The sequence below is a fragment of the Ictalurus furcatus genome, chromosome 1, assembly GCF_023375685.1.
Source record: "Ictalurus furcatus strain D&B chromosome 1, Billie_1.0, whole genome shotgun sequence".
Lineage (NCBI taxonomy): Eukaryota > Metazoa > Chordata > Actinopteri > Siluriformes > Ictaluridae > Ictalurus > Ictalurus furcatus.
In genome coordinates, this window is record NC_071255.1 from 11,350,942 (window position 1) to 11,371,298 (window position 20,357).

The window sequence follows — 20,357 nt, forward strand, 5'->3', positions numbered from 1 at the left end:
TCTATCTATCTATCTATCTATCAAAAACAGAGTATAGATTAGGTTAGGTTTGATAGATAGATAGATAGATAGATAGATAGATATATTGTATATAGAATGTAGATAATCATTATACCTGGTCTCCTCCAATAAAGTGGGGAGGGGGTTGGGGGGCATGCCACATGATAGGGGAGGCTTGGGGGGGCTTTAGTTACAAAAGGTTAATATCATTTTGCTTGTATTTTTCTCATTTGTAAGTCGCTTTGGATAAAAGCGTCTGCTAAATGAATAAATGTAAATGTAAATGTAAAAGGTTGGGAACCTCTGTGTTAATAGGATTCGGTGGGCGGTGGCGCCCCAATATGCTGCCTATGACGCCTTCCCTGTAGGCTGTTCACTCTTGCATGTGTGCTTTAATGACACTGTTTACAGACCTGCTGTCTCGTCTGCTTACTTAGTTAACTTTTGCTTTTTCAGTCGTTTGCTTTCTAACTCGAGTCTAATCGGCACTATTCGGTTTCACATCGGGTGATTAATCAGCACAGATCTTTCTGTAGAGACGCTTATTGAGAAGCAGTGGTGGAGCTCCGGATCTCTCCTGATGGATTTACACGCTGTGTGCTGCTCTCTGCTTCTGCTGTCATGTACAGGTGAACACTATATTCTTCGCATATCTGTGAAGATGAATACAGTGAGTAACTGCAGCGTGGCTTCCTGCAGCATAATAGAAGAAATAAACATTACAGCGCAGTGCAGTTTACACAGTTTCCCTTCCTATAGCCACAAAGGGACTTGGTCTGAAACGTCCTTCTATCTGGAAACTTTGCGTTTTTTATGCTCTCTCTCTCTCTCTCTCTCTCTCTCTCTCTCTCTCTCTCTCTCATGTATACATGCTTTCTTACTTATTATTATTATTATTATTATTATTATTATTATTATTATTATTATTATTGAAGAGTGTTTTTATTACAGAGTGTTTTGTTTTATTTTGTTTTTGTGTTTGGTTTATTTATTTCTTCACACAGGAGCATGTTTTGGCCAAGAGCTGATATTACCTGAGATAATAAATACAGCAGTTGGGGAGAATGTGGTGATTACTCCAATCCGTCTTCCTGATCCCCCACATTATGTGATCATATGGAAGTTTAATGAGACTGCCATTCTTGCTGGACCTCCAAGTGGAATTATAATACAGCCACCTTACACTGACAGAGTCAGTCTGGACCCCACCACTTATACTCTGGAGCTCAGGAGCCTGACTGAGAACGATACTGGACTATATTCTCTGACTGTAGAAACTCTGACAAATCCTATCACAGGTGAAACCTCACTGCATGTGTTTGGTGAGTAAACAAAACTTTTTTTTTTAACATAACTGCAGGAAGTTTTTTTTTTTCTTTAATCTTGTACAGTCCTCAGTTTGTAAATGCAAGAAAGAGTCTTTAATGCTTATAGGTAACTATAATCAGTTTTTATACAGGTGTGTAAGGATTAAAAGTACACAGATTTGTACTACATTACATCTCCACAGCTCAATTTTTTACATTACATCTCCACAGCTCAATTTGAATACACATCTTTCAAATTTCAAACATTTTCTTTATCAGATTATTCTTGCGTTAGATGACTATGAACATGCATTGGATGTTATTGCTGAGGCAAAAACAGCAAAAAAAAAAAAAAATAGTTCAATTGTTTCATTTAATAGAACATGCATTTGAATTAGAGACAGAATATTGTCAAGTCTGACTCTAATATCTAAAATTCAGAACATTAGTAAAATTTTTAACTATAAAAATATACAGGAACTGTGGAGTTTAGAAACATTTTTGGTAACAGATTTCTGTAATGATCATCCTATAAATAATATGCTACACTACCACTGGGGTAGGACAGTTGTGTCATTGTCCACTGCACTTGTGCCATTTTGACTTCTGCTGCCTTTTTTCGGTAAAATATCCTCTTTTGAAAGCTCCATAACTGGTGACTGAAGATCGGTGACTGCCGCCCACATAAAAAAATCTGTAATTCTATAATAGCAGAATTATTGGACTGAAAATTAGTTGGCAAGGAGTACTTTACTCCTTTTTACTTATAGCTACTTTTTACTGTGCATTTTTGTTTCTTGAGTGTGGCTGAAACAATGAAAATTACTATCTAAGATCATGAGAGCTAATAGTGTTGGTACAGTGATTATGCTTATGTATTGATGATAAATGGACTTTCAAATCTTGTATATACTGATGTCCACCTGAGCCCTGTATTACCTTTTAACCCCCCAGTACCAGTCTCCAATCTTATCATAGTACCAAGTAAAACAGAGCTGGTTAAATTCAGCAGCACTATGAGTCTCGTCTATTCTGCATCTGGCTCCTCTCTTTCATTGATTTGGCTGAATGGCAGCGCTGAGGTAAGAGCAGGGGAGCGAGTTCAGCTAACAGACAACAACAGCAGTCTGACCATTACAATGTGATCAGAGGTGACATAGGCCCATACCAGTGTGAAGCATCCAACATCATCAGCAAAGTCCTCCATTGAAAATCCATTGAACCTCCATTGAACCTCCATTGAACCTCACCATTTACAGTTATATCATGCAACTTGTCGACAGTCACAAGGTTAATCTACCAAACATGCATAGTTTAGTTATTGAATGTGCAACAACAACAAAAAAACAGCAAGCCACTAAATTAAGCCAAAGCAGCTCTCCGAGAAATGTACAGATTTTTCACTGTTTATTTATTTATTTTTTTGCCTTTCACAAACCTTAGCCAACTTCAAAAGATGGGCACAAAGAATGGACAATGGCATACTGAGACATTTTAATTCAACACTGTAAAACATGATAACTCCATTAAGTTATATGAACTAATTTCTTCTCTTTAACTCCAATTGTCATAAAGAGTTTTGGATATTGAACTTTTGGATATTGAAGTTTATAATTGAAAAAAAAAAAAACATAAGCAATCCATTGTCTTGACTTGCAACACTTGTAAAACATAACTTGAAGATAACCTTTATTTCAACTCAAAAAGTTAAGTTTACTTACATTTTAAGGCACCAGGTGACCTTTTGTTTCGAAGTTTAACCACCTGAAATATCTTACAGTGAATTAAAATTGTATAACTGACAGATAAATTGAGGGAATTGTTTGTTGGTGTTTAAAAATATGCCACATTTTGGACTCATAAAATAGCAGAACTGCTGTATTTAACTAGCAGTTGAAAAATGTGCATATATGCTGTGTAAGGAATACAACATAAATCTAACAGGGCATGCTGTTATAGGGAAATAGTAAATTATGTACTCCAGCGTGAAGCAGAGTGTCCTGTGGTGATTGCTACACAAAGCACTAACACCTGAGAATCCTTTCATCAATGTTAAGTAAATGTCATCTTTCAGAAGATTTCACAGATTTCAAGACCTTTTTCATGATCAAATATCATCTTTTGTTTATTATTAGGCTTAGATTATGTTGAGTGTCCACCATACACGTCCCTGTGAATGAGATGTTACTATAAAAGCGCTAACGTTTTAGAACGAGAGCATTGATGTAAACCTGTTATTTGATTTGTATTCGGCACCACTGTCAGAGATGTTGTTATAGAAAATTAATCAACACCTAATGACAAATCAGATTTCAGAATTCAACAGTGCTGTGGTATAAATATAATTTATCTACAAGAGGTCTGAAAATAGGTAATTGGTTAGGAAATCAAGCTATATCTGGGGAATTCAAAACAGAAAAGTTTATTGGGATTTCTAAAACAGTAAGTGAAATGTTTAAAGTGCTGTTATAGCCCAAAAGCTAAAAGTCATAGATAGACAGAATCAAAATGCTGTTTGGTTCGATTAAAAATGAATTTGGTATGTGACAAATTGGAAGTAAGTTCTTAAATAAATAATTTGACAAATATGATACAATAAGCAGATTATGTTTAATGTTGTTATAACTTTAACAGTCCCAGGCCCTATAATTAATTCAAATTCTATATCAAACCACATTGTTATATGAATGTTTTGACTGTTTATTTGTTTCCTCTGTGGATTTTACAGAAATAATATCTGGAGCAGCACTTACTGGCCCAACAGATGATCTAATAGAAGATGATTCCTCTGCTACATTATCCTGTAAGGCAAGTGGAACCATCTACAGTGCTGAATGGATGAAAGATAATCAGAAACTGTCAGCTAGCGACAACATCACATTCTCGAATGATAACAGATCAGTGATGATCAGTCCAGTGAGGAGAAGAGACAGTGGTGAATATAAGTGTACACTCAGCAACCCCATCAGCTCTGACATTGCAACATACAGAATGACTGTTAATTGTAAGTACAAATATATTCCTGGTGCTGATTTGTTTTAAACTGAAGAAACATCTAAGTTTAATTTAACAGGCAATGATTCTGTACTGTGTGTTACAGTTGGACCAGATAATGTGATAATTGATGGACCATTTGCAGTGGAGGAAGGAAATAAATTGACACTGTCTTGCCGTACTGAATCTACACCAAATGCCTCGTACAAATGGATGTTTAATGGGACTTTACTTGAAGTGAATACAACCGTATTTACTGTGGAAGAGGTCACCTTTATGCACACTGGAAATTACACCTGCATGGCCTCCAATCCTGTAACCGGACGTGATGCCTCTGCATCCCATATTTTGGTAGTTAAAGGTGAGATTTTACACTGTATAAAAGAAATAAAATAGCCTTTACTTCTGTTTGAAATAAATCAGACGTAAGATATAAGATGTTTTGAAGTAACATGTAAATAGACCAAGAAAAGAATTATATCTTAATAATTCCTACATCACTCTAATTTACACAAAAATATAATTTATACAAAATATTTCGTCAGCTGGAAGAAGGTGTCACACTAAAGATCTATTTAGGATTTTAATATGTTGAGTCACAAAGATGTTATCTGTACCAATCATGCTGGCTCTTAACCTGTATTAATCACATGATTTTTACAGTATGGATGTTTAATGTAAAGTACAAAGTAAACTAGAAATGGTGTAATGAGAAATTCCTATTTCATATGATATATTTACATTTACATTTATTCATTTAGCAGACACTTTTATCCAAAGCGACTTACAAATGAGGAAATACAAGCATATATCAAGTGGAGAACAATACAAGTAGTGCTACCATACAAGATTTTTTATTGAGTTTGAGAGAAGCAAAGTGCACGTATAAGTGCTGAAGGTTTTTTTTTTATAGGGGTGGGGTGGGGTGGGGCAAGGTAGGGGTTAATTAACTGTTCATGGAAAAGGTGGGTCTTTAGCCATTTTTTGAAGAAAGTGACAGATTCTCAAGGCTCTATGGTAACAATTTTTTTTACAATTACATAAATTTAGGAGCACGGTTGAAGTTCCGTTTTTTTTTAGAGATGGTAACGTTAATGTGCCACGATAAAATGCAGAAGTAGGCATGAGGAAACTTGAGCTTGTCAATTATGACAGAATTTAGGAATATAATGCGAGCCCTGACAAATTAATTTTACCTTCTGATAAACTAAATTTAATATTTTCACTTAATTTTACAGACTGTATGGAAAAAAAACAACCATTAACCTGTTCCACCTTGTAAACAAATGCAAAAACCTCAATGTTCAGTCTTTGAAGTCTGCTCCTCTTAAATATATTTAAAGCTATACTATTAGACATTTTCCACTGTCATGGTTCTGGCCTGGAGTCAGTTTTCGAACCGCTCTGTGTATATTGTGTATATGTCTGAATAATCTCGTAGTATGTGTTTAGGTGAGTTCATTTACCCATCAGATGCAAAGTGCTTTAGTTTAATGGTGTTCATTAGGGATTCTCTGATCAGGATTTTTACAGCTGATACCGATTTCTTGTCATCCTGATAGACGGATACCGATCCAGATACCTATCTTTTTTTTGTTTAAACTTTAATCAGGTGGCCTATCATAAACAGTTCAAAGTAAGCTCTCTGCTCATGGTCACTGTTAATTGAATTAAAATAATAGCAATGAAATAGGCCTACTGTTGATTAATTGATTTAAAAAAAAACAAGCATAAAATATTTATTTTTAAATATCTTAAACAATAAAGAGTCTTAATTAAAAGTAGACTAACACAAAATAATTATCCATATTAGGAAAAAGAAGGCTAATAGCCTTCTAAGGAAATAGCCTACTAAGCTATTAATAGGCTTATTAATATGAAAATAATATTAAATGCAACCCATAGTAATTAAAAATGATTTAATTTGTCACTTTATTTATATTTTATGACTTTATTATAATATCTATTTGTTATACTCAATTATTTATATATAACTAAGCACATTTTCTGTCTTTACATTTTATTATTATTTTTTGTTTGTTTATCAGTTGTTCCTTTTAGATCGGTTCCCCCAGTACAGTGTTGCCATGTCTGGTGATAATATTGCATTTTTGGGGGGATTAACTCAAAACATGAAAACTGGAGTTGTGATATCTGGTGACCGTGAGATTAAATGAAGTGAATGCGCTGTCTATTAGAATTGGTGAAGAGAGTGAAGGATAGCAGCAGCATACGGAATGTTTGCAGACTGAACAGTTGCTACTCTTGATTATGATTGGTGAGGAATTATTTAATAAAGAAGTTTGAATTAAACCCACCTTGTAGCATAGGCATTATTATTAATCTACTCAACCCGAAGACGCTGTGTCTACACCAGCAGTTCACGGTCACATGTTCAGGTCATTTTGCATGATCAATAAAAGATGCGAGATCGGCAAGATGAAAGATTTCGGTTTGTGAGATCGGCAAGATGAAAGAAGCAGATGATGTACAGTGTTACTCTTGTCATCATAATGGCTTCTTTGCAGTATTTACACACTTGTTCGGTTGACTGAGATGATGAAAAGCAGTGTGGAAGTAAATGTTGCGTGGTGTAGATGCATTTTGGACTTGTAGTTTTTATTCCGATTGTATTATACAACTTCGAACAGGTCACTCGCACCGGTGCACCTACATATTTTTTCACAGTCACACAAAATACTTTTCAGTCGCAAGTTCTACTGAAATGGTTGCACTCTAGAGCCCTGATTCTGCTGTCTGGATTGAGGTTGGAAGTTCACTCCACCATTGAGGGACAGTAAGTTTGAAGGTTCTGGAAAGGGGTCTCATGCCTCGCTGAGTAGTCAGATCGCAGGTTGCGTGATTGAACGTAAACCTCAAGGAGAGTGTTGAAGTAGAGAGGTGTTGTTCCAGACAAGGTCTTGTAGGTGACCATCAAGGCCTTGAATTTGATGCGGGCAGCTACAGGAAGTCAGTGGAGGGAGATGAAGAGGGGTGTGACATGGGTTCTTTTGGGCTGGTTGAAAACAAGGCATGCTGCTGCATTCTGAATATTTATTTACAGCATTTTAGGTTATTGATATTTATCTTGCTTTTCATCTTCACATAAAAGCCTGCAATCACCAACATGTCTACAAAAAAACAAACAGACAAACAAAAAACCACCGCAATTATGTGTCCCTTTCTGTTCACTTCATATATTCTCTGCATAAAAAATATTTATTTAGACCTCTTTTCTGACAGTGGTGGGCTAAAGAAAATCGTGTGTTCTTAAGACTCCAAACATGTCATTTGTCTTTACTTAAAATACACAAGTCAAGTGGCTTTATTGTCATTTATTGTCACACCATATAAAGCTAGTACAGTACACTAAACTAAATAACTAAATAAGACCTACACATTTCGGCATAAAGTGCACGTGCAAATGTGTGTAAACAACAGAAGACAGTACAGTAACTACTAAAACAGGACAATAGGCACAGTAAGAGACAGTGTAGCACAGACCAGTACACAGTTCTAACATAAGTAATATAGAAGTTCATTCTGTCAAACCTAATTACAACTGCCTTGGAAACTGTAGTTACCTCTAGTTAAGGTAGTACAGTAATCCAACTGATGTCTCACACAAATAAGGAAGTACAACGTCCAGATCAATTCTACATTGTTAAATAATTTGGATGGGTTGTGTATAGCCCTATTGCTGAGGTTTCATTTCATTTCCAGTTGTGTGTCAGGATAAAATCTGGATTTCTTATGTAATCTCACAAAGCTCCAGTTTTTCTGATTAGTAGAAAATTTAAAAACAGTTTGCAATTAATTCCTGAGATGAGACGAACATGAGATGCCAAGCAGCTGGGTAAACATTGCCTTTAAAATTATTCTTTTGAGAGATACTTTTACCAACCTACAAGTTTCTTATAGAGCAACCTACATGTGAGGTCAATCCAGTTGAGTCCAATCCAACAACAGAGATGAGGGATCAGGGCCCTGCTTTTTTGTCCTGCAGGACAAAACTATGAATAATTTAATTAAATTAATCAAATAGTTAATGTTTAATTATGCATAAACATCATTTGCCCTATCATCAAGATATTGAGAGTTCAAATCTGATAATGATAATTCTATTACAGTAATCCATGAAGAGATTAAAACTCACTGGGTGGGAGGGATATAAATAAGTTCTCCCCTGTCAGTCACAGCGACAATAGCCAATCACAGATTTTTGAGAGCTCATGTATGCAGAAGAGGGAAATTACCCCTGTTCTCTGAGTGTGTTCAGTGTGTTCAGCTGTGTGTTCAGTAATTTAGCACAAACAGCAGTGGCAGGTTATTTATATAAATATTATTGATATGTAGTGATATTTATTTTTAAATTTTGCACACAGTGCAAGCAGTAGAATAGTTTAAATGCTATGTTTTCTAGATTTTTTTCCCCCTTAAGAATTGTGTTTTTCCTCAACAACCAATGTAATCAACAATGTAATCTTAAGGGAAGTGGCTTTAAGACTACGGCAGAATCTGAGTGATGTTACAAAGTACAGTGGAGCACTTTCATAAAAAGTGACATCAAGCATTTTTTTGTACTTCCAGACCAATCAGGTCTCAAGTTGGGGGGCGTTCTCTTGATTTTCTGCCTCTAAAGCCTCAGTGAAGACAAACAACCAGTCAATTAACAATTGTTATTTTAAAATATTATATATATTATTGTATTTTTCTTAATTGTTCTTATTGCATGTTTTCTCTTCCTTTATATTTTATTGTATTTTATTTCTTCTCTTGTAAAGCACTTTGAATGCAATTTTTAAAGGCGCTATAGAAAATAAAGTTTTATTATAATTATTATTATTGTGTAAGAATGTGCAGAGACCCTGTGTAAAATGTATATACAACTTTCTCTAAATTGTTCTCTAAATGATTTCTTTGTGTTCTCATAGAAAAAGGCTCTATGGGTGGAGGTGGGGAGTCACTGTCTGCAGGAGCCATAGCTGGGATTGTTATTGGAGTTTTATTGGGTGTTGCTGGAATTGCTGGTTTGATTTTCTACTTTGTTAAAGGCAGAAAATGTAAGTACATTAGACCAATAGCTTTGTAATTTTCCTTGTAATTTACTTTTTTCATAATTTCTGAAATGGATCTGGGTCACATTTGGGCACAAAATAACTTCAACTTAGGCCAGATGTAACAAAATTCTTTATTAACCTGAGCTGTCTAAATCTGTTTTGGTGAAGAACTGTAAATGGATTTAAATTATGTAAATCTACTATGTAAATCTGGAGCAGATTTTAGTGTGCATTTGTTGTCTGGTTATTTTAATCCTCTAGCATTTACTGGTTTGTTTACAGCTTAATAAAGCAGCGCAAACAGTTATTTTCTTAACAAAATGTTAGACTTTTGTTTAAAAAAAATTATGTTTCACTTTGCTTTGTTAGAGGTAATACAAGCTCCTGAAAGTGTGACCAGAAATTGTATGGGTGCCAATACATTTCAGCATAACTTTTTTCTATTTTATTGTTGTTCAAATATTACCAGCAGCCCTGTTTATTGAGGAATCATCATATAATAATTTTCAAAAATGTCATTAATATTCTGCCAGCGGTTTTACATAGACAAGTTTTAGTTTCAGTTGTATCTATAACCAAATCTCAGATCATGATTGGAGTAAAATTATTATTATTATTATTATTATTATTATTAGTAGTAGTAGTAGTAGTAGTAGTAGTAGTAGTAGTGTTAGCAGTTTTAGTTATTTATTTAATTGTTATTTATTTATTTTAAAACATAATTGTTTCAGTGATGTTTTAAACACTTGTCTCATGTGACTGCTAACTATTTTGTAAACAATTACTCTTAAATCTGATTTATTGTAATAAATTTTCTGTGCAGGATAGAAAGCTCCAGAGGAAACAAGCAAAATTGAGGTATGTGTAAAGAACTTCAGTCATTTATATATATATATATATATATATATATATATATATATATATATATATACAGTATCTCACAAAAGTGAGTACACCCCTCACATTTTTGTAAATATTTGATTATATCTTTTCATGTGACAACACTGAAGATATGACACTTTGCTACAATGTAAAGTAGTGAGTGTACAGCTTGTATAACAGTGTAAATTTGCTGTCCCCTCAAAATAACTCAAGACACAGCCATTAATGTCTAAACTGCTGGCAACAAAATGAGTACACCCCTAAGTGAAAATGTCCAAATTGGGCCCAATTAGCCATTTTCACTCCACGGTGTCATGTGACTTGTTAGTGTTACAAGGTCTCAAGTGTGAATGGGGAGCAGGTGTGTTAAATTTGGGTTCATCGCGCTCACACTCCCTCATACTGGTCACTGGATGTTCAACATGGCACCTCATGGCAAAGAACTCACTGAGGATCTGAAAAAAAGAATTGTTGCTCTACATGAAGATGGCCTAGGCTATTAGAAGATTGCCAAGACCCAGAAACTGAGCTGCAGCACGGTGGCCAAGACCATACAGCGGTTTAACAGGACAGGTTCCAATCAGAACAGGCCTCCCAATGGTCGACCAAAGAAGTTGAGTGCACATGCTCAATGTCATATCCAGAGGTTGTGTTTGGGAAATAGACGTATGAGTGCTGCCAGCATTGCTGCAGAGGTTGAAGGGGTGGGGGGTCAGCCTGTCAGTGCTCAGACCATACGCCACACACTGCATCAAATTGGTCTGCATGGCCGTCGTCCCAGAAGGAAGCCTCTTCTAAAGATGATGCTCAAGAAAGCTCGCAAACAGTTTGCTGAAGACAAGCAGACTAAGGACATGGATTACTGGAACCATGTCCTGTGGTCTGATGAGACCAAGATAAACTTATTTGGTTCAGATGGTGTCAAGCGTGTGTGGCAGCAACCAGGTGAGGAGTACAAAGACAAGTGTGTCTTGCCTACAGTCAAGCATGGTGGTGGGAGTGTCATGGTCTGGGGCTGCATGAGTGCTGCCGGCACTGGGGAGCTACAGTTCATTGAGGGAACCATGAATGCCAACATGTACTGTGACATACTGAAGCAGAGCATGGCCTCAGGGCAGTATTCCAGCATGATAATGACCCCAAACACACCTCCAAGATGACCACTGCCTTGCTAAAGAAGCTGAGGGTGAAGGTGATGGACTGGCCAAGCATGTCTCCAGACCTAAACCCTATTGAGCATCTGTGGGGCATCCTCAAACGGAAGGTGGAGGAGCACAAAGTCTCTAACATCCACCAGCTCTGTGATGTCGTCATGGAGGAGTGGTAGAAGACTCAAGTGGCAACCTGTGGAGCTCTGGTGAACTCCATGCCCAAGAGGGTTAAGGCAGTGCTGGAAAATAATGGTGGCCACACAAAATATTGACACTTTGGGCCCAATTTCTACATTTTCACTTAGGGGTGTACTCACTTTTGTTGCCAGCAGTTTAGACATTAATGGCTGTGTGTTGAGTTATTTTGAGGGGACTGCAAATTTACACTGTTACACAAGCTGTACACTCACTACTTTATATTGTAGAGAAGTATCATTTCTTTAGTGTTGTCACATGGAAAGATATAATTAAATATTTACAAAAATGTGAGGGGTGTACTCACTTGTGTGAGATACTGTGTGTGTGTGTGTGTGTGTGTGTGTGTATATATATATATATATATATATATATATATATATATATATATATATATATATATATATGTGTGTGTGTGTGTGTGTGTGTGTGTGTTCTGGATGAACTGACTTATACTTGATCGCAAATTAAAGTAATATCAGATTTATATATGGCACATATTTTATGTTGTACATACACTGATCAGCCATAACATTAAAAACCAGTGACAGGTGACATGAATAACACTGGTTCTTGTTACCATGTCAATGGGTAGGATATATTAGGCAGCACGTGAACAGCCATGTCTCACGTTGGAAGTTCATGTGTTGGAAGCAGGAATAATGGACAAGCGTAAGGATCTGAATGACTTTGACAAGGGCCAAATTGTGATGCTATATGACAGCGTCAAAGCATTTCCAAAATCAAATTCAAAGTCTTGTGGGGTGTTCCCGGTATTCAGTGGTTGGTACCCACCAAAAGATGTCCAAGGAAGGACAAGGAAGGCCAGTTTCAATGAACCCACTACAGGGTCATGGGCGCCCAAGGCTCACTGACACATGTGGGGAGTGAAAGCTAGCTCGTCTGGTCCGATCCCACAGAAGAGATACTGTAGTACAAATTGCTGAAAAACTTAATGCTGGCTATGAGAGAAAGGTGTCAGAACACACAGTGCATCACAGCTTGCCACTTATGGGACTGTTCACACATCGCTCACTTGGGAAGTGATGTCACCAGGATGCACTATGGGAAGAATGCAAGCTGGCAGAGGCAGTGTGGGCAATGTTATGCTGGGGTCCTGGCATTTATGTGGAAGTTACTTTGACATGTACCACCTACCTAAACACTGTTGCTGACCAAATACAGCTCTTCATGGCAACAGTACTCCCTAATGGCAGTGGCCTCTTGCAGCAGGATAATGTGACCTGCCACACTGCAAAAAATTGTTCAGGAATGATTTGAAGAACATGACAAAAAGTTCAAGGTGTTGACTTGGCCTCTGATTGAGCATCTGTTTGATGTGCTGGACAAACCAGTCCGATCCATGGAGGCCACACCTCGGAACCTACAGGAGTTAAAGGATCTGCTGCTAACGTCTCAGCACCAGACACCACAGCACACCTTCAGAGGTATTGAGTAGTCCATTCCTCGATGGGTCAAAGCTGTTTTGGTGGCACAAGTGTTTTACTGTTATGACTGAGAGGTCACAAATACAAAGTAATTCACTTTATTAGTGGCCTATGATAACCTAAACACCTAAACCTTATATTCTATTGCATAATGATAATGAAGCTTCTTTCCCACAGCAACACCAAGTGAAGGACAACATGTGAGCCTCTTTCTTAAATTTCCAGTTTTACAGTCCATACACCATGCAAAGAGAGTTTATTCAGATCATGTAGCTGACAGTTTCTTTGCTTTTATTACTTTACCATCAAATGACTCTTGATAGTGTTTATAATACAGAAGTAATTAAAGTGGCAAAGACTCTTCCATTTACTGCAGATAGATATCTCTTATTGTAAGCCACTGAGGACTTTGACCTCATACACCACATAGGCAGAGCAATTTCACTTCTCACTCTGGTAGTTATTGACACAGTAATATTTTCTAGTAAATAATATAATGCAATAAGCTAAGGACTGTTTCTCCAGATACAAACTGCATTTTCATGAGCAGAAATCCATACAGAGCCTTCAGTGCTCCAATGCAGTGCCATAGCTCTTTAACCAAACTATAACACCTTTATTTGATTTCAGTTACCTTATCGACTGAACCAAAGCAATCAGAGAAGAGTGGCTGTTACTTAATCTCATATAGTTTATGACTTAAAACTTTTAATATGCCTATATTTATACAGTTATGTTTATTTTCCAGTGCCACATACCATAAAATAGGAGCAAAAAATTCAGAGGGGGAAAAAAAAGTTTGCCAGTTGCAGTAGTACATTTTTTAATGTGCGTATATTCAGTGTGAGTAGTACATGTTTTAAGATGACTGAAAAGGGCACAACAGTAATCAACCATGCACAGCATACAGTGTTATTGCATTATTTATTCTGTTTGCTACAAGTGCCATGGCATTAGAAATATCTAAAAAGTAACAGCATGCAATATTTTGACTTATAATTTGTGTAAAAAGTATTTAATTAATAACCTATTTCCACCACTAATGTTGGGTTGTTTATATAACTGGGATGATGCCACTGCTAGTCATTATCACGCTGGCCCACATCGCTCTGATCCAGAAGAATACTGCCGTTTTAATAAACTGTAATTAAACTGTGGCTAGGCATATACAGTAGCTAGTTAATTTTAGCAAGTTAGCTAACATCTACTGGCTTTGCTTAGTCTAGCATAGTGAATCATTTGACTTAAGTAGGGCCAGAAGCACTCATCCTCAACTTCCGCACTGTAGTCCAGTGGCTTATCCGTATTCAAATGCAAACAGATAAATATAACGCTAACAACAGTGTATAGCATGAGAAGCTCATGACCAGTGATGAGTTGTCATGACTCTCGAGAGGTTTTTTTTTTTTTTTCCGCTTGACTGGATATTAAACTGAAATTATTTTCTTTCTAAACTGAGCCTATTCCACTAATATACTGTACAACATACAGACATTGGCTGAATGAGAAAAGAAGAGACCTTTGAAATTTGAAAAAGTACTTTGAATAATATATGTAATAATTAATAAGTAATAATGTACAATTACTCAAGTATTTTGCACCCTTGTGCAACAGCTTGTGTTTAAGATAAGATAAGAAAAGATGCACCTTTATTGATCCCCATAGGAGAAATTCAAATTGACACAGCAGCACAAGTAGGATGAGTAACATCAAAGAAAGAAAGAAAGAAAATAATTTCCATAAATACATATACAATAGAAATAATAGAAACAGTAAAACAGATCTGTGTGTATGTATACATGCTCTATTTGTTCTATTTGTATATGTACATGTGCAATATCCTCAGTTTTTATATACATGTGTAAGATCTGTGAAATGGCAATTAACTGAATGTGTGTTTCTGTGAGACTCAATCAGTGGGGTAGGAGGTACTGGGTATTGTTGCATTGTGGAGTCTGATCGCTGATGGCACAAAAGAGCCCCCCAGACGTTTTGAGGCACATGGCTGGATGAATCTGTGGTTGAATGTGCTCCTAAGCCTCCTCAGCTCAGCATAGAGAGGATGTGAAGGATTGTGATGATAGCTTCCCTCTCATCCTATTTTCAGTCACTTCCTCCACCCTGTCCAGTTCCATCCCTATACCCCAGAGCTGGCCTTCCTCACCAACTTGTTCATTTTGTTGGTACCACAAGTCCCAATGCCACTTCCCCAGCACACTACAGCAAATAAGATAACACTGGCCAATACAGACTGGTTAAACATCCGTAGCAGCCTAGTGCGCACATTCAAGGACCTGAGCCTCCTCAGAAAGAACATCCTGCTCTGTCCTTTCTTATAGAGGGCCTCAGTGTTTTCTGACCAGTCCAGTTTCTTATTGAGTTGCACACCTAGGAACTTGTAGGTGTCCACTATTTCCACTCCCTCCCCCTTTATGGGACACGGGTGGGGGGCCACTTGCTGCGCCAGAAGTCCACCACCAGCTCCTTGGTTTTCCTGATGTTGAGCTGGAGGTGGTTGTTGTCACAATATCTTTATTTTCACAATACTCCTCCTCCTTATTATCTCAGATACAGCTAACGACGGAGGAGTCATCCGAAAACTTCTGTTGGTGGCACGTTCCCGAAGTGAAGCAGAAGTTAGAGGTGTAGAGGGTGAACAAGAATGGAGACAGTACAGTTCCCTGGAGTTGCTCCAGTGTTGCTAGTCACCACATCTAACACCATGGCTTTTATGCTGCTAGTGTGAACTGAAAAATTAAATTATAAAAATGAAAGTGTAACTGTCATTGAGGAAACGGCTTCCAAAACAGAAATGGCCTGAATGAAGCCAAAAAATAGCAAAACACTGCCTTAACACATGTTGTCTAACCACACAAAAGTGGGGAGAGATCAGCTGCACTGATGGCTCATTAAATCAGAACTTATATTTTACTTTCACACTATCCGTTGTTACCCAGATGAGGACGGGTTCTCTTCTGAGTCTGGTTCCACTCAAGGTTTCTTCCTCATTTCATCTTAGGGAGTTTTTCCTTGCCATCGTTGCCACCTTGCTCAATAGGGATAAATTCACACACTTAAAATCTGTATCCTGTGTTTATATGTTTCTGTAAAGCTGCCTTGAGACAATGCCCTGTTAAAAGCACTATACAAATAAAATTGAATATTTTATACATTTTAGATAAGGCAGGCGAGCGAGCGGAAGGACAGATGGGCAAACTTGATATATCTTGAGCTATTTTCCGCGAGTGAATTGTCTTTGTTTTTAAAAAATAGTTAAAGTAGTAAAGTAACTCCAGCTTGTCCTGACTAGCCACCAGCTGCAACAAACCGGTAGACCATCTTTGCAAGTGCTGCTAGCAAGGAAATATGTTCTGAATTACTGAATTCTTAAGAAATAACACAACAGTAAGGCAATAAGAAAATCATAAACATTTATTCATCAGCTTAGTCAAGTAATAATGAAGCTGGAAAATAATTAACCAGCTGGCAGCAATGGTAGCTTGGTAAAACACGCCGAATTTTTCAGCAGGGAGAATGTTTCAAAGACTGTAATTATTAACTGAAGAGCTTCAAACTGTTTAATGGTTTTCTAAATCCAGTGATATTAATACATGCCAAAAACAAGAGTCCATGCACTTTTCACTTTCAGCACTGGCATTGGGAATACCCAAAAGCAGTTTGTCTTCAGCTAGATCATTAACATATTAGGAATGACATTTAAATGATTACAATGATGAAAGTAAAGATGGTATATATTGGAAAAGATATCTTTTGTAAACCATATTAAGGAACAAGCAAATGATTTGTGTGAAGATTAGTGTGGGATGATAACCTGCAGCATAACTGTTACTTCATCTTTTCCAGACAGCTACATCTTATCCTGCCACACAAATCATTTATTAGTTAGTTAATTTAGTGTGGACCACGCTGACCAAGCCTGCCAGTCACCTTCTAAAAAGTAAGCACACAATTCAGCAATTCTGCAAGAGACATTTGTGGATTTGATCGACCTGCCATTGTTGTGGAAGAAAAAATCACGAGTCCAAGCTCTTGAAGTAACTGAATGGTTTTGCTGCAGATTCTGATTGAATAGAAGTGGGTATTGTTGGCTATTTCACTGGAACCCTCAGTGTTTAAGGAATTTAGTCCTTAGATTTTCTTGCTTTTAATATTAGATACAAATGTATTAAAATGTACAATATCACTTACGAATACAAATTACAACAAAGTACAATGAGATTCAGCATGCATTTACCCCATCAAGCAACGAAGTATAAAGAAAATTTTATAAATATATACAGTACAAATGTAATAGTAGTAGTGCAAATATATTAGATGCAATAATATAAATAATATACATTCTGTTCACATTTTGTTGAGAAATCAAATTCTCCAAGCTGTAATAAATTAAATGTAATACATGACTTGAAATGGCATGTGTGGCCCCCAGATAACCTTTGATTAGAAATATATGTTCAATATAACAAAGGGCATGTTTAAAAAGTGCCATAAAACATGCTTGCTGTTTAGCTGTCTTGTAATCTAATAGATATAGACCCTGACTATGTTTTTTCACCTTTGGACCTGCTTAACTCTGTTACTCAGGGAACTAAAATGAGGAAGTAATAAAAGTTAGAAATTTACTGGATGTTCAAATGAAATAAGTGCAGTGGTTCCCAGCATGTAACAAAAAAAAAAACCAATAATCTGAATACTGTACTGTAACTTTCTTTACTAATAAAAAATGCTAATATTTTTGTTAACCTATTTTTGTGTTTCATCTAGGCCTATGTAATTTTATCCAATATGGGTGTATATAATTGTTTTATTTAAATTTTGACAATGCTTGGTAGGAAATCACATAAATCAGATTGTATGAATGGCAAAGTTTAGGGTCGCAGCTTTCTTTCAACATTTGTTTGAAATCCACAGAATCTCATGATAATTTTTTTTTTATTATTATTAAATAAATTCATACTCCCAGATCTCTAATTAGGGTTTAAGATTACACTTTGGTATACTTTCATCTATGACCTCTAGAATGACAAATGTATACAGTTTACATTTTTTTATGATTTATTTAGACATTTCTGCTTGCTTGTCTTAAAATAACATAACATTTTTGTCATTCATAATCGTCTGTTTGCAGTCATGCTGTCATATTATGTTTAATGTTCACCCTTTCTGTCACTGGGTGGCTCTCTTTGGCTCCGGTCTGATTATTAAATTTTCAAGGAAAAAAATTGTATTTGTTGGTGTATTAGAGTCATATGTCCGCCTTTTTCAGTCCTGCAGAGTGAAGAGCACAATGTATTATTTTGATCTTGCCCTAAAATATTTCTCTATCTGTTGTGTAAATCCTTGGAGAAACTTTGATTGTAAGTTTTAGTGTTCATCTTTGTAATTTTAAATGCTATGTGCATGTATTTATTTAATTTTGCTATTTTTAAGTTTCTTAAGCAGCATATACCCAGTCTCAGAGATCAGTTCTGTCTTCTGTAATAATTTAATCTATTTTCGTTACACTTTCATTTCAGTTTCACAAAAAATATAAGGAGATTAAGAGTAATGCACAATCGCACTCAAGAAACTAAAGTCAAAGATTTCAACTTTAATTCTTTGCCTCAGTGTTCATCGAAATCTTTTTGATCAACTAAAATGTGTTTAGCTATCTGTCTATGCACACTCAAAGACATGTAGGCAGAGGACAGAATGCATAAAATTTTGAAAATATTTCATATGAATTCAAAATTACACTTATTTGAAAATATATTTAAGTAACTTGCCAAGGTGCTGCTGTAATTGCAGGTCATGCTTATTTAAGGTCTTATCATGTTGGAGGTCTTAGCATGATATGGTACTGATGACTGATACATTTCCTTATGTTTATGAAATGCATAAAATAATATTTAGTATTTTATAATCTGCCATAGAAGATTATTCCATATATTCCAGAAGAAATGCTGGTAGGTACATTGCCAATTCTAAATTGCCCCTAGGGTGTGTGTGTGTATGCGTGCGTGGTCAGTGTGTTCTGGCATAGGCTCCAGATCCACCTTGACCAGGATAAAGTGAAGATGAATAAATGAATCTCCTGAATAAGGGTTACTTAAGAACTGGTTATTTGTTCCTGCTTATTTGTTGCATAGTTACCTCTATGAGAATATGGTCATGTATAAAGTCTTAGCAATATAGTTTGTTTTCTGAGTGAACAAATGGATTCTGAGTGATCAAATGGCAAGTCTGATAGCTTTACATAATATTTATTAATTATGCCTCATCTCATTTAAAGAATCCTCTGTCCTGTGTGCGTGGCGTTTCCATGTTCTCCCTGTGCTTCTGGGGTTTCCTCTGGGTACTCCAGTTTCCGCCCCAGACCAAAGACATGCGTTGTAGGCTGATTGGCATCTCTAAAATTGTCCGTAGTGTGTGACTATGCCCTGCAATGGGTTGGCCTGTGATGTGTCCCAAGTCCCCTGTGACCCTATGTAGGATAAGCAGTATAGAAAATGGATGGATGGATGGATGGATGTTTAGCATTCACTAAAACTTCAACTCTCCTTTATTTGTTTCATCTCAGTACTCAAAATTGAAACTTTTAGCAAACTCCATGACACATGACACAGAGCTGAGACAGTTCCAGGAAACCATTTCAGTATTTCTATGTTGAAGTATTTTATTTTTCCTGTTGTGTTCCCCCAACCACCTCCCCCCCGCCGTGGACTGGACTTTAAATGGGTTTTGTGACAGTTTCATCTTAACAGGAATACTCTTATAAATTAATAGTTTCCACATGTGGTGATGTTGGTGCAAACAGTGAATACATGGGGGTGAGTGATAATGGAGTGTTGCCAGGCAACACAATATGCAATCTCATATAGTTGGCTGTGGCACTCAAACCCAAACAAACTCCTAAACTTGCATGAACAGCACTCATGAGGTACTGTAACTGGGGTAACTATGGTTACCTAGTTACAGTGGTACTACTCTTTTTGCACAAGATACGTGTTATTTTGCTGATAATAAGAGCTAATGGTTTTGAGATATGATTTTAACATATCATTTTCTTTTTAGGGTTTGTCACACATATTAGCTGTAATGTTTTAGCTACCAGAAAAGTTCCATACTTGCAATGAGATTTACAACATCATTGCAACATAATGCGTTCACAAAAAAACACTGTGTACTGTTTTAACTTGCAAGGACCTGTTGTTTAAGTGTTGGTTTTGTAATCCCTTGTGCAAAAGGAAACCTTTCTCCATGGAGATAGTCTTTGCAACTCACAGCTACAGTGACGAAAATAACAGAACATTTAATTGT

General features: G+C 36.5%; 1 protein-coding gene across 3 annotated transcripts; it reads left to right on the top strand.

Annotated features, from left to right (window-relative positions):
• The first annotated feature begins 339 nt into the window (after positions 1-339).
• On the top strand, positions 340-18,640 carry LOC128607906 (carcinoembryonic antigen-related cell adhesion molecule 20-like). Of its 3 annotated transcripts, XR_008385978.1 has the most exons (8): positions 340-629; positions 1,005-1,322; positions 4,036-4,311; positions 4,408-4,662; positions 9,236-9,364; positions 9,731-9,766; positions 10,190-10,219; positions 16,902-18,640. XR_008385978.1 is itself a non-coding variant. In XM_053625179.1 (7 exons), coding segments are annotated over exons 1-6 (1,029 nt in total). In that variant the 5' UTR covers positions 340-580; the 3' UTR covers positions 10,192-10,219; positions 16,902-18,640. The 3 variants fall into 3 exon arrangements, 2 of the variants coding, with proteins under 2 accessions (XP_053481154.1, XP_053481144.1); XM_053625179.1 differs by lacking the exon at positions 9,731-9,766; XM_053625169.1 differs by lacking the exon at positions 9,731-9,766 and having other exon boundaries at positions 10,185-10,219; positions 16,902-18,639.
• Positions 18,641-20,357: the final 1,717 nt, after the last annotated feature.

Excerpts from the sequence above, each read along its gene's own strand:
- LOC128607906 (XM_053625179.1), top strand. The coding sequence starts at position 581 with ATGGATTTACACGCTGTGTGCTGCTCTCTGCTTCTGCTGTCATGTACA. Across the intron at positions 1,323-4,035 it reads AACCTCACTGCATGTGTTTG|AAATAATATCTGGAGCAGCA; the intron begins GTGAGTAAACAA and ends TGGATTTTACAG. Across the intron at positions 4,312-4,407 it reads ATACAGAATGACTGTTAATT|TTGGACCAGATAATGTGATA; the intron begins GTAAGTACAAAT and ends TGTGTGTTACAG.